Here is a 13,518-nt window from a genome sequence, read left to right on the forward strand (position 1 = left end):
TGTAAATACTTCATCACAAGGGAAATTAGTCAAGCACTCTGAAAGTGTTTTTACTCTTAATGTGGTACACAGGGAGATATTAGAATAAGTTTCATCAATTTATCAGTCATTGTTTTAATCAATATTGGTTTTTTTAAATTTTTTAAAAAATATATTGATTTTTTACAGAGAGGAAGGGAGAGAGATAGAGAGTTAGAAACATCGATCAGCTGCCTCCTGCACATCTCCCACTGGGGATGTGCCCGCAACCCAGGTACATGCCCTTGACCGGAATCGAACCTGGGACCTTTCAGTCCGCAAGCCGACGCTCTATCCACTGAGCCAAACCGGTTTCGGCTCAATATTGTTTTTATATCATGTTTTTGTTGTTTTTATATCATGTCTTTGTTGTTGTTATATCATGTTTTTATTGTTTATTTGTTGATCAAATTATATATTATTTTCATATACATTTTACTAATTTTCTTTCATCTCTGACACTTCTATTATAGAGAGAGGGCAAATAGCGATATTAAAATATTTCTTCTAATTAATTTCCTTTTAATGTACATTAATCTGTACACTGGCCCACTAATTATTAATAACAAACTACATTGTTTGCTAATGACTGATTACTATAATCGTGTTGCATTCATTTCCCTTACATGCCTTATGTGCAGGCGCACCATTTCTCTCCACTAATATTAGCAGCGAATATTTTAGCAGCCAATTGCCACATCATTAGTCTTGAACTGACTTGTTTGGTGTGAGCAACAGGAAATATTTTGCTTTCGGAGAACAAGAAAAATAGGTTTATTTGCATGACTCTTATTAATTTGTGCAGTTATTCAGTGTCTGGTAAGTTAATGTTCAAGAAAAAAATATTAATTTTTATTAAAATGTTCTATTATTTTATGTTAACGATGACTCATTTATTTCAGCCCTTGGCATTCAGCATGTCTCTATCGAAATCAAGTGGTAGTAAAAATAAACAAAAAATTGCTGACGAACATTGAAATTTCCAAGAAAAGTAGGGATTGGAGTATTTTTGCTGAGAAGAAAAAAATAAAATAATCTGCTTGATATGTAATAATGCTATTAGCGTACCAAAGTTATAACATAAATTAAAATATGATCATTACGAGGGATTAACGGGACAAGAAAAGTTGAAAGAGTTCGAGTTGGGGCTGAATAAACAACAGCTCATGGTGACTACAGTATCACAAGGGAGTGAAGCGTGGTGCACACAAGCTACGTCTTGTCGGAGTCGATAGCTAAACTCGAAACCTTTTACTGAAAGTGGTTTCATCAAGGAATGTGTGCTTAAAGCTGCAGAAACTGTTTGTCCTGGAAATGGAAGTCTTTTCAACAATCTCTTTGTCTCGAAATACAGTTGCAGAGTTACTGATTTGGCCGACAATATAAGTATTCAGATCAAAGCAAAATCACCTAGTTTCGAAGCTTTCTCCTTCGCCTGTGACGAGAGTACGGACACTGGAGGCGTAGCTCAGTTAGCTGTGTTTCTTCGTGCTTGCGATACAGATTTCAACATTTTTGAGGAATTATTGGAACCAGTACCGATGTATAACACTAGTACAGGACAAGATCTATTTAATTGTGTTTTTAAATTTCTGCAAAAATACAATCTACCTCTCTCAAAATTAACTTCTGTAGCTACAGATGGAGCTTAATGGTTTCATGGCATTTCTGCAAAAAAAAAACAAAAACAAAAACAAAAACAGAATGGAGCGAGAGGAGACCAAGATGGCGGCGTAGGTAAACACCGGAGACCGCTGCCGCAAACAACCATTTCAAAAATACAAATAAAAGACGGAACGGACATCACCCAGAACCACAGGAAGGCTGGCTGAAGAGAGACTCTACAACTAGAAGGAAAGAGAACAGCAAACCGAGGCTCAGAGGAGGCGCAGTGTGGAAAATACAAAGGTACTAAGGTGCGCACGAAAGCGGGCTGGTGGCTGAGGGCGCGGTTGTCGTTTTCGGTCGGGAGTGAGTCTCAGACTCTGGGCTCCAGATCCGGGCGAGTCTCTAGGGACCCAGACTCAAACGGGAGAAGCGGGATTATCCGGCATCAGTTGGAACCTGAGGGCAGCTTTCTCTCCGAGGTTTGCAGCGGCTGCCGGGGTTCTGAGAAGCAGAGCCTCTGGGAACGGGACTGAGAGCGGCCATAACTGCTCCCTCCGCCCGCCCTGTTGAGCCCGCCCCGCCCAAACCCTGCGCACAGCCATTTGCCGATTGCCTCAGGCAAAGGCTGGATTAGCGCCTCCCCAGAAGGCAGACGTTTTCCACACAGCTGATTCCTACAGCCAGTCGGCCTGGTGGTCAAATCCCTCTAGTGTTAACTACAACAATTAAGGCTTGGCTAGAACAAGACTGCGCACAAAGACCACAAGGGGGTGCACCAAGAAAGCATAAAAGATGCGGAGACAAAAAAACATGACAGAAATGGAGGATATGGAGCTAAGAATCGCAATTTTGAGGGCTTGCTATAAACTTGAGCAGAGCCTCACGAAAACTAATGAGACCCTCGATGCTACGATAAAGAAATTAGAAAGTAAGCATACACGGACTGAAATAAAGAATATTATACCAAATAGCAGACCAGAGGAGCACAAGAATCAAACCAAAGATTCGACAAAAAACACCCAACTGGAAAAGCAAAATGAAAAAAGAATCCGAAAGTGTGAAGATAGTGTAAGGAGCCTCTGGGACAGCTTCAAGCGCACTAATATCAGAATTATAGGAGTGCCAGAAGATGAGAGACAGCAAGATATTGAAAACCTATTTGAAGAAATAATGACAGAAAACTTCCCCCACCTGGTGAAAGAAATGGACTTACAGGTCCAAGAAGTGAAGAGAACCCCAAACAAAAGGAATCCAAAGAGGACCACACCAAGACACATCATCATTAAAATGCCAAGAGCAAAAGACAAAGAGAGAATCTTAAAAGCAGCAAGAGAAAGAGACTCAATTACCTACAAGGGAATACCCATACGACTGTCAGCTGATTTCTCAACAGAAACTTTGCAGACCAGAAGGGAATGGCAAGAAATATTCAAAGTACTGAATACCAAGAACCTACAACCAAGATTACTTTATCCAGCAAAGCTATCATTCAGAATTGAAGGTCAGATAAAGAGCTTCACAGATAAGGAAAAGCTAAAGGAGTTCATCACCACTAAACCAGTATTATACGAAATGCTGAAAGGTTTCCTTTAAGAAGAGGAAGAAGAAAAAGGTAAAGATACAAATTGTGAACAACAAATATGCATCTATCAACAAGTGAATCTAAGAATCAAGTGAATAAATAATCTGATGTACAGAATGAACTGGTGATTACAATGAATCAAGGACATAGAAGGGGAATGGACTGACTATTCTTGGGGGGGGGGAAAGGGGAATGGGAGATGCGGGAAGAGAATGGACAAAAATCGTGCACCTATGGATGAGGACAGTGGGTGGGGAGTGACGGTGGAGGGTGGGGCGGGAACTGGGAGAAGGGGAGTTATGGGAAAAAAAGAGGAACAAATGTAATCAGAACAATAAAGATTTAATTAAAAAAAAAACACAACAAAAACAAAGTGAAATTTATGACGGATCCAAGATTCATCATACGCATTGCATTATACATCAAGAAGTATTATGCGCCAAAAAAAAAAACACAAAAGAAAAAAACAAAACCAAAAGAAATAAATAAAAAATAATAAACTAAAAAAAGAAAAAAAAGTATTATGCACGAAGGTAATAAACATGGGAAATGTGTTGACATCTATAAAAAATTATCCATTTCATAAGATCTCAAAGTTTGAATCAGCCACAGTTTTCTGCTTTCTTAAGTGAATTAGACAGCGAATATTCTGACTTGTCCTACTATGCCGAGGTACGTTGGCTCTCCTGCTCCAAGATTCTTAAACAATTCTGGGACTTTTTTAAAAAAATATATTTTATTGATTTTTTTACAGAGAGGAAGGGAGAGAGATAGAGTTAGAAACATCGATCAGCTGCCTCCTGCACATCTCCCACTGGGGATGTGCCCGCAACCAAGGTACATGCCCCCGACCAGAATCGAACCTGGGACCTTTCAGTCTGCAGGCCGACGCTCTATCCACTGAGCCAAACCGGTTTCGGCAATTCTGGGACTTGAAGGAAGAAATATGTCAGTTCTTAATAACTAAAAATCAAGACACAAGCCTGATTTTATTATATATATATATTTTATTTTAGAGAGCAAGGGGAAGATGGGAACATCAATGATGAGAGAGAATCATTGATTGACTGCTTCCTGCACATCCCCTACTGGGGATTGAGCCCGCAACCCAGGCATGTGCCTTGACCAGAATCGAAGCCGGGACCGTTTAGTCCACAGGCCGCTGCTCTATCCACTGAGCCAAACCAGGTAGGGCAAGCCTGTTTTTTGACACAATATGGTTGCAACATTTATCCTTCATGGTTGACATAACAAAATACTCATATGATTTAACTTAAAACTGTGAGGAAAAGATCAGATTATTACAAACATGTGTCACCAAGTCAAAGCATTCAAATGTAAGCTAGTTCTTTGGGAAAAGCAGTTGAAAAATAAAGATTTAATGCACTTTCTGACATGCAACATGAACAAATCCAGTTTAGGTGAAACTGCATTGCATCAAAAGTACACAGAAAAAAATTTAAACCTTAGAACTAAATTTGAAACAAGGTTTGCAGATTTTAAATTTTTGGAAGACAGGTTTCCTTTGTTCGATTTTTTCAATAAATATAGAATCAATACCTAATCAAATGCAATTGGAATTGATTGAGATCCAGTGTGATTCAGATTTAAAGGCAAAATTCAATGATGTTGGTGTGCTTGAATTTTACAAATATTTACCTGCCAGGTTTGAAAATACTCGAAAATTCACATATGAAATTATTTCCATGTTTGGAAGTACGTATTGGTGTGAGCAGTTATTTACAATTATGAAAGGAAATAAGTCTCCTGTCAGATCCAGAATTACTGACATTCACCTTGGGTCAGTTTTGAAAGTAACCACTGCGAACAAAATTTCCCCGAAAGTAGGAAAGATAGCAGCAGAGAGATGCCAAGTGTCAGGAAGAAAACATTAAAATTTCTCATTGCTCTTGTTCCTTTTTTATACTATTCTTTTCGAAATAAACCTACGTTTCTATGAAAATTGCAGCTTTTGTTTTTTTGCGGCCCACATAAACTTAGACCTTGTTTATTTGGCCCGTGTTAGCCTTTGAGTTTGACATGCTTGGTGTAAAGCAATAACAATTATTTTGGTTTACCTCGCAGTTTTCAGGGGTTAGGAATTTGGGGAGAGAATTTTGTCTGGCAGTTCTAGCTCACATAACTGCAGTTTATTTGATGGCTGTGCTGGAACCATGGGAGACTAAAGCAGCTGAGGGAGAACCTAGGAGCTCTCTCTCTTCTTGTGGTCTCAGGGTCTATCCATGTGGTCTCTCTTAGGGGTTAGTTTGGGCTTCCTCGTAGCGTGGCAGCCTCCAGGCTATAGTGGCCAGCTTCCAACATTGTCCTTAATGATTTCCACCTCCTGGTATCCATACCATTGGCAGCCTCTTCCCACACTACACAGGGCTGACTGTGCCCAAAAGGGCAATACAGAAAGGACGATGTGTGACTTTAGAGCAGGGGTGGGCAAACTTTTTGACTCGAGGGCCACAATGGGTTCTTAAACTGGACCGGAGGGCCAGAACAAAAGCATGGATGGAGTGTTTGTGTGAACTAATATAAATTCAAAGTAAACATCATTATATAAAAGGGTACGGTCTTTTTTTTTTTTTTTTTTTTTTTTTAGTTTTATTCATTTCAAACGGGCCGGATCCGGCCCGCGGGCCGTAGTTTGCCCACGGCTGCTTTAGAGGGTAAGTCCTAGAGACATTGTGGCCCCTATCTTGCTTCCTTTTAGATCACTCATCCTGAGAGAAGACAGCCATAGATAACAGGGACCTTCCATTTCAATAGCTCAGAAAATAAAGCCCAATATTCCTATCACTTTAAAACCAATGTTTATTGAGCACCTGTTATGTGCCAGGGTTAGGGGCCTGGAATAAATCAGTAAAGCAGACAATTATTCATGCCCTGGTCTCGCATTTTAGAAAAGGAGAAGAAGATGAGCAGTTATATTAAATACATAAAGTATATAGTATGTTGATGGTGCTAAATGCTACGGATAAAATAAAAAGTAGAGCACAGTTGGGGAGGATGGGGGTTATTGCAATTTTAATTAGGACAGTCAGGGTGTGCTTCATTCAGTTGACATTTGGGCAAAAGGACACGAGGGAGTAAGCTATGTAGATATCTAGAGGATGTTCCAGGTACAGGAAACAGCTAGTGAGAGGCCTCGGGGTGGAATGTGACTGGTATGTTTAGGGAACAACAAGGAGGCCAGTGTGGCTGGAGCCAGGGAGCATGGGGGTAAGAACCCAGAGGAAAGAGGAGGTGGGGGAGGAGGGGGAGGGCTTTCTGGGCTTCAGTTCTCTCATCTGTAAAATGAGCAGAATAATAGTATATATATCTCAGAGAGTTGTTATGAAGATGAAATTAGTACATATAAGGCTATCGGAAGAGTGCCTGACCACTGTACACTAAATGAGTCACAGTATTCTGGAAGAGGGATCATGGCGTGCGTGTCCAATCTTAGCCGCTGGGGGGCAGCAGAGTGCAGGCCGAGCGCCAGTCCGGCGGCCCAGTCAAAGCCTGATGTTCGCGCACGCCTCCCGCCTCCGTGGCCGCCGGAGCTGCCAGCTCCGTGACGGGTCCACACAGCGGCTACGCGAGCGCCGCGTTCTGGCACACGGCTCGCACCCGAGCCCGTGCTGCTCTGCGCACGCTCCTGGCCGGGGCACCCTCCCCTCTCCCTTCTTCCATGGGCTCAAGCAGTGCCGGCCTCCGGAGCTGAGTGGCCTCCTGACTTTACTCCAGGATATTGCCAGGAGGTTGGAAAAGAAAGGGTGGGAGGGTGTGTGTGTGTGCGCGTGTGTGAGTGTGAGCGAGTGTGTGTGTGTGTGTGTGTGTGTGAATGAGTGTGCGTGTGAGAGGGAGTGTGAGTGAGTGTGTGTATAGTGGGGTGGGGAGCGAAGAGGAAATCCAGAGACTCAGGGTGCCCCTGAGTTTCACTTAACCTTTTATTATTTTTTTATTTTTTAAATGTATTTCCACGGATTTCAGAGAGGAAGGGAGAGGGAGAGAGAGATAGAAACATCAATGATGAGAGAGAATCATTGATTGGCTGCCTCCTGCATGTCCCCCACTGGGGATCGAGCCCGCAACCCGGGCATGTGCCCTGAACTGGTGACCTCTTGGCTCCTGGGTCGTCGCCCAACCGCCGAGCCACACCAGACTGGAAACTTAACCTTTTAAAAAAAAAAAAAATTAAAAACTTTTAAATATTTGTAAAATACATAACCATGGTAAAGAAAAATCTAGTCAGTACAAGTACACACGCACACACACACACTGAAAAGTCTCCCATCACCTCTTGCTTGGAAAAAATAATTGTCTTTTCACTGGTTTCTGTGCCTTTGGTCTCACCAATCCCCATATTCCCATCACTACAGCCAGAAGGTTCTGTCTAAGGGGCAAACCTGACAAGTTAAATCTTTTCCGTGGCTTTCTCCCTTCGTGATCTGACTCTACTCACCATTCACTCCTCCCCTCCCAGTGTCCACGTGGCTGCAGCCATCTCCTCAGATTATCCAGGCTGCTCTCTATCTTGCCATCATGCCCTTGCCAGTCGTTCCCGCCTGGCCAAGTCCTAGTCATGCTGCACCTGCACCAATGCCCGTCCCTACCTGGTGCTCCCTCCGCCTCCTGTGCAGCCCCCCTCACAGCTGACACGGAAACTGCTTCCAGGACAGGGAAGGGTTTTTTACTTGATTCAATCCCCTATCTCCTCTCCTGGAACAGAAAAGTCACCCAATCAGTTACTCACAGGCATGAATGAATGGTCACGTCTAACAGTTATATAGTGCTAATCCCACGCCTGGCATTATTCCATGGACACCCCATATATAAATTCACGTAACCACACAACAACCCCAAGGTTGCTACATCCTCATTTTGCCAACATGGAAATTAAAGCATTGAGCAGTTTAAGTAACTTGCCTCAGACAGCAAGTGGCTGAGCTGGGGTTTGAACTGGGCAGCTTGGTTTCCGGTAAATTAACCAAGAGCTGGAAGGAGAAAGCCAGACCTCAGGGAAGGAATCCAGGGGTTTTTTCTCTGCGCTTTACATCTAAGGATCTTCTCGCCCTCTCCCGTTTCTCTCCCAGGGAGCCCATTTCATAGACTAAGACAGTGGTCGGCAAACACATTAGTCAACAGAGCCAAATATCAACAGTACAACGATTGAAATTTCTTTTGAGAGCCAAATTTTTTAAATTTAAACTATATAGGTAGGTACATTATTAACTTAATTAGGGTGCTCCTAAGGCTTAGGAAGAGCCACACTCAAGGGGCCCAAGAGCCGCATGTGGCTCCGAGCCGCAGTTTGCCGACCACGGACTAAGAGACAGAGGGCCGCACGGAGACCGCAGATAACGCCGGAAGCCCCGGGGAGGGAGTCGTGGAGTTTATTTGGGTGCTCGCGAGCAGGGGCATAGCCAGAGTGAGCGGGCACCCGGGTTGAGAGTACTTCGCTCCAAACTACAATTCCCAGGAGGCACCGGGCGCCCACAGCCCACGCGACGTCACCGCGGCAGAGGGCTAGGGCAGCTCTGCTAGCCGGCCCGGCGGCAGTTGGGCCGTTCCGCTCGGACCCCGGCCCTGGCTCTGGCCCCGCGGTAAGTGGAGCCACAGGCGCAGACCCTTCCCGCAGGGCGCGCCCGCCACCTCCGCCATTGTGCGGGACCGCGGCCGTGCGCGGGACGCGGGGTTGGCATCTACCATATGGGGGGGATCCGGGCTGAACCAAGTGACTTGCGCAGGGGGAACCCAGACGGGGGCTCCGGGGTCGCAGCTCCGCTGCCACCGGCTCTCGGGCACACAATGCGCTGGGCCGCACGGACGCAGGCCCAGCCGGGGCAGGTTAGGGCGGGAGGGCGGGTCCGGAGGCGCGGGGTAGGGGTAGCTCCGTCCCCTGAACGAGGGTGCCCAGGCGCCGGGGCGAGGCTTTTGAGCGGGACGAGCCCGAGGATCCCCTCCGCGCTAGACCACCAGATAGAGCCTCGGGTTGCAGACTAGGAGCTCCGGAAGGCAAGGTCCTGTGCTTGGGAGGTGGTTGAGGGGTAGGGGTAGGGGTAGGGTTAGGGCGAAGGAGATCGCCCAGGTCTGCGGATACCGGTGCCTAGCGAAGGGACGGTGCGGGTCGCCTGGATTCGGACCCTGACAACTCTCCTTTCCTCGTCTCAGTAGATGGGAGCTGCTCCCTGGGGCTGAGCTTGTCGCATCCTCCACCAGCCCTCGCCCCCGAAGTCAAGAGGAGCGCCCCTGCCCACCCACACCTTGCCCCTTTTGGAGGTCGCCTCCGTCTAGCCGGTCCTTAGCACTGGTGGCCGCGCCGTCCGACAAAGGACGATGCTCCTGGCGTCGGTGCTGGGAAGTGGCCCCCGCGTGGGGCCGCCGCTCCGGCCCTTCCTCGGGCCTGCGCTCCTGCTCAGGGCCCTCTCCACATCAGCCACCGACACTCACCACGTGGAGATGGCGAGGGAGCGCTCCAAGACCGTCACCTCCTTCTACAACCAGTCCGCCATTGACGTGGCCGCCGAGAAGGTGCGCAGCTGGGGCAGCGAGGTCCGGGTCCCCAGGTGGAGTGGGTGTCCAGGGAAGGGGCGGGGCCGATGTGGGGGTGCAGTGTTGGGGGTCCAGTGCTCAAGCCCCATCTGCCCCTCCTCCAGCCCTCAGTCCGCCTCACTCCGACCATGATGCTCTATTCAGGCCGCTCTCAGGATGGCAGCCACCTTCTGGTAAGGTTCCTGCCCCTTATCTTTCTCTTGGTTCCCGGAGCTCTGGCCCAGCCACTCGGACCCCAGCCCGGCTTTCCCTCCTTTTTTTCTACTAGAAAAGTGCCCGGTACTTGCAGCAAGAGTTGCCAGTGAGGATCGCTCACCGCATCAAAGGCTTCCGCAGCCTTCCTTTCATCATTGGCTGCAACCCCACCATCCTGCACGTGGTAAGGTGGCCTCTAGGGACCATGGGTTTCCCCAGTCGAGGGGGGTCTGAGATCAGTGTGCCCACCACCCAAGGGGCAAATGGGGAGATGGGACCAGAGAGGCAGAGACTTGCCAGCCAAAAGGTTTCAGCGTCGCAGAGGACCCAGACCCCAGCCTTCAGAAGCCAAGGCTGCATGTTCATGGAGGCTTGACAGGCCATGATGGGGGTTTGAACCTCTTGAATTGGGGTGATGGCATAGTTGTTCTCTACCCAGTGCCCACAGCATCCTTGTGAATTCCGACACTTTTTCCTTGCAGCACGAGCTGTACATCCGTGCCTTCCAGAAGCTGACAGACTTCCCTCCGGTGAGGGCTGGGCCTGGGCAGGGTGAGGGGTTGAGAGGTCAGGGCTGGACCATCCGTCCTCATGCCTCTGTGGCCTGCAGATCAAGGACCAGACAGAGGAAGCCCAATACTGCCAGCTGGTGCGTCAGCTGCTGGACGACCACAAAGATGTGGTGACCCTCTTAGCTGAGGGCCTACGTGAGAGCCGGAAGCACATAGAGGTCAGGGGCAGCACAGTGGTGGCCTGTTGGGGGGCCTGGGGAGGGCACAGCATTATTGAGGCCCCACTGTTTACAGGATGAGAAGCTTGTTCGCTACTTCTTGGACAAGACACTGACTTCCAGGCTTGGGATCCGCATGTTGGCCACACATCACCTGGCGCTGCATGAGGACAAGGTGGGGCCCTGGGACCTGAGAACCACCTGGGAATGTCAAGCGAGGCAGAGGGGACTAAGCCAGGGGCCCCCTTGGACTGGGGACCTGGGCCGAGGGCCTGGGGAGGGGCTTGGGGCTACTCCAGCAGTCCAGAGGTTGCAAGCATTTGGTGGCCAAGGTGCAGGTCAGCTGCTAGTCCTGACCTTCTTTCTCCTGACAGCCGGACTTTGTCGGCATCATTTGCACTCGCCTCTCGCCAAAGAAGATTATTGAAAAGTGGGTGGACTTTGCCAGGTGAGGCTAGAACAGCTAAAGCGGGGGTTGGGGGGGTCTTTGGGCAGGGAAGGCTTGGATCTGAGCCCTGGCCTGGGGCATGGTTTACAGCAGGGTTTCTCAACTGTGGCACTATCAGCATTTTGGGTCAGATAATTCTGTTTTGTGAGGGGCTGTCCTGTGCTTGTTAGGATGTTTAGAAGGATCCTTGGCCTCTACTCACTTGATGTCAGCAGTACTTCCCAGTTGTAACAAACAAAAATGTCTTTAGAAATTGCAAAATTTCCCTGGGGGGCATGGAAGAAGCATCTCCAGTTGAGAACCACTGGTCTAGGTCTGAACTCTTGCTCCTACACACAGACGCCTGTGTGAGCACAAGTACGGCAATGCCCCCCGCGTCCGCATCAACGGACATGTGGCTGCTCGATTCCCCTTCATCCCTATGCCCCTGGACTACATCCTGCCGGAGCTGCTCAAGAATGCCATGAGGTGGGCTGGCTGGTATGTTGAAAGACGACAGATAGGGACTAGGGTGAGGCTGGGATACCAACACCCACCACTGGTCTTCCCCCCCGTTTAGAGCCACGATGGAGAGCCACCTAGACACTCCCTACAACGTCCCAGATGTGGTCATCACCATCGCCAACAACGATATTGATCTCATCATCAGGTTTGCCCTGAGTGGGTGGACAGGGTTGTTCCGACACTGTTTTTGACTTGCTGTATGAGCTCAAACCAGTACCTGCCCCACTCTGAGACTTGGTCCTGGGTCACACAATATACTCTGGTCCTGAGATTGCCATGAGCTGGATAAGAATGAGTGCGGGGCCAGGTGCAGGCCCTAGGGCAAGCACGTCAAACCCAAAGGCTAACCGGGCCTTGAAGTAAACAAGGCATGCGGGCGAGTTTGACATTAGCAACTAGGGCCCTAGGGCAGTGACGGCGAACCTTTTGAGCTTGGCATGTCAGCATTTTGAAAAACCCTAACTTAACTCTGGTGCCGTGTCACATACAGAAATTTTTTAATATTTACAACCATAGTAAAACAAAGACTTTTATTTTGGTATTTATTTTATATATTTAAATGCCATTTAACAAAGAAAAATCAACCACAAAAATGAGTTCGTGTGTCACCTCTGACACGTGTGTCATAGGTTCGCCATCACTGCCCTAGGGCCTTGTCTTCCTTAGCAGCTGAGGGGCCTAGAATGGGGAAAGAGTCGGGAGTAAACAGTCGGTGACACTGGGCTGAGAAAGCCAAATCCTGTGAGAAGGTATAAGCAGTCAGTGGCCCAGGCAGAGGCGAGGATAGAGAAATGAAGCTTATAAAAAACAAGGCCCAAGACTCTAGGTGGACATTCCACCTTTGGCTAAACGGGACAAGACGGCACTGTCTGCATGGGCGGTAGTGAGCCCCCCGCCAAGCTGAGGCAAGCTCCTATTATCCACATCCTGCCAGGATTTCAGACCGGGGCGGGGGAATCGCTCACAAGGACCTGGATCGGGTTATGGACTACCACTTCACGACAGCTGAGTCCAGCACCCAGGACCCCCGGATCAACCCACTCTTCGGTCACCTGGACATGCACAGTGGTGTCCAGTCAGGACCCATGCATGGGTGAGCCCCCACTTGGCCACGATGGAGGGGTGCGGGGGCCCTGGAGACTCAAGCCTCTGAAGCTCCTGTCCTGTCCCCTCCCTTCTCCCCCAGCTTTGGCTTCGGGCTGCCCACATCCCGGGCTTACGCGGAGTACCTTGGTGGTTCCCTTCGGCTGCAGTCCCTGCAGGGCATTGGCACGGATGTCTATCTGCGGCTCCGTCACATTGATGGTCGGGAGGAAAGCTTCCGCATCTGACCCTACAGCCCTTGGCCTGCCCGCCTGCCCAGCCTGGGCCACACACCCTGCCAGGACCTTCTGGGCCAGACAGGGTCCACTGTGCTCCACCCCCTGCTGCATCTTGGGTCTTACGATGCCAAGCAGATGGACTTCTATGGAGCCGGACATCACCCCTCCTCAACAGGGTCCACTGTTTCCCTGCCTCCAGCCCTTGGAGGGGAGGAAGTGGGGACCCCAGCACTGGCTTCATCTTTCTTGTTCCTGGGGAACCCCATTCTGACCTGCTGTTATTAAAGTTCACATTCTGAATGCCCTCTTGGGCCCCATGTGGGGAGGGCAGGTGAGCTTGTTTCTGATCCCATTCAGGTTCCCTGGGCCCTTGGGTTCAACCTAGTTCATGTCCAGGCGCTTAACTGTCCAGACAGAATTTGCCCCAAGTCTCTTGCACTTTGACTTGGTGGGAGTGAGGGTGACTGATAGTTTGTACAAAGACCTTTCATTCATTTCATTTAACAAATGTTTCTGCTTCTCAGACAATATCGAAGGCCCAGGCTGGCCCAGCTTCAGGCTTCATTTC

General features: G+C 48.6%; 1 protein-coding gene across 3 annotated transcripts; it reads left to right on the plus strand.

The window, feature by feature from the left end:
* Positions 1–8,717: 8,717 nt before the first annotated feature.
* BCKDK (branched chain keto acid dehydrogenase kinase) lies at positions 8,718–13,285 on the plus strand. 3 transcript variants are annotated; one of them, XM_070413613.1, is made up of 12 exons: positions 8,718–8,802; positions 9,371–9,730; positions 9,856–9,924; positions 10,020–10,130; positions 10,429–10,476; positions 10,557–10,676; positions 10,753–10,851; positions 11,051–11,124; positions 11,464–11,592; positions 11,684–11,773; positions 12,563–12,721; positions 12,815–13,285. In XM_070413613.1, exons 2-12 carry the CDS (start codon positions 9,536–9,538, stop codon positions 12,957–12,959), a joined length of 1,239 nt encoding a protein of 412 aa, XP_070269714.1. In that variant the 5' UTR covers positions 8,718–8,802; positions 9,371–9,535; the 3' UTR covers positions 12,960–13,285. The 3 variants fall into 3 exon arrangements, with proteins under 3 accessions (XP_070269714.1, XP_070269713.1, XP_070269715.1); XM_070413612.1 differs by having other exon boundaries at positions 8,721–8,802; positions 9,374–9,730; XM_070413614.1 differs by lacking the exon at positions 10,557–10,676 and having other exon boundaries at positions 8,721–8,802; positions 9,374–9,730.
* Positions 13,286–13,518: the final 233 nt, after the last annotated feature.

This window comes from Myotis yumanensis, unplaced genomic scaffold, assembly GCF_028538775.1.
Source record: "Myotis yumanensis isolate MYYU_CA2020_CCGP unplaced genomic scaffold, mMyoYum1.0.hap1 SCAF_4, whole genome shotgun sequence".
Taxonomy (NCBI): domain Eukaryota; kingdom Metazoa; phylum Chordata; class Mammalia; order Chiroptera; family Vespertilionidae; genus Myotis; species Myotis yumanensis.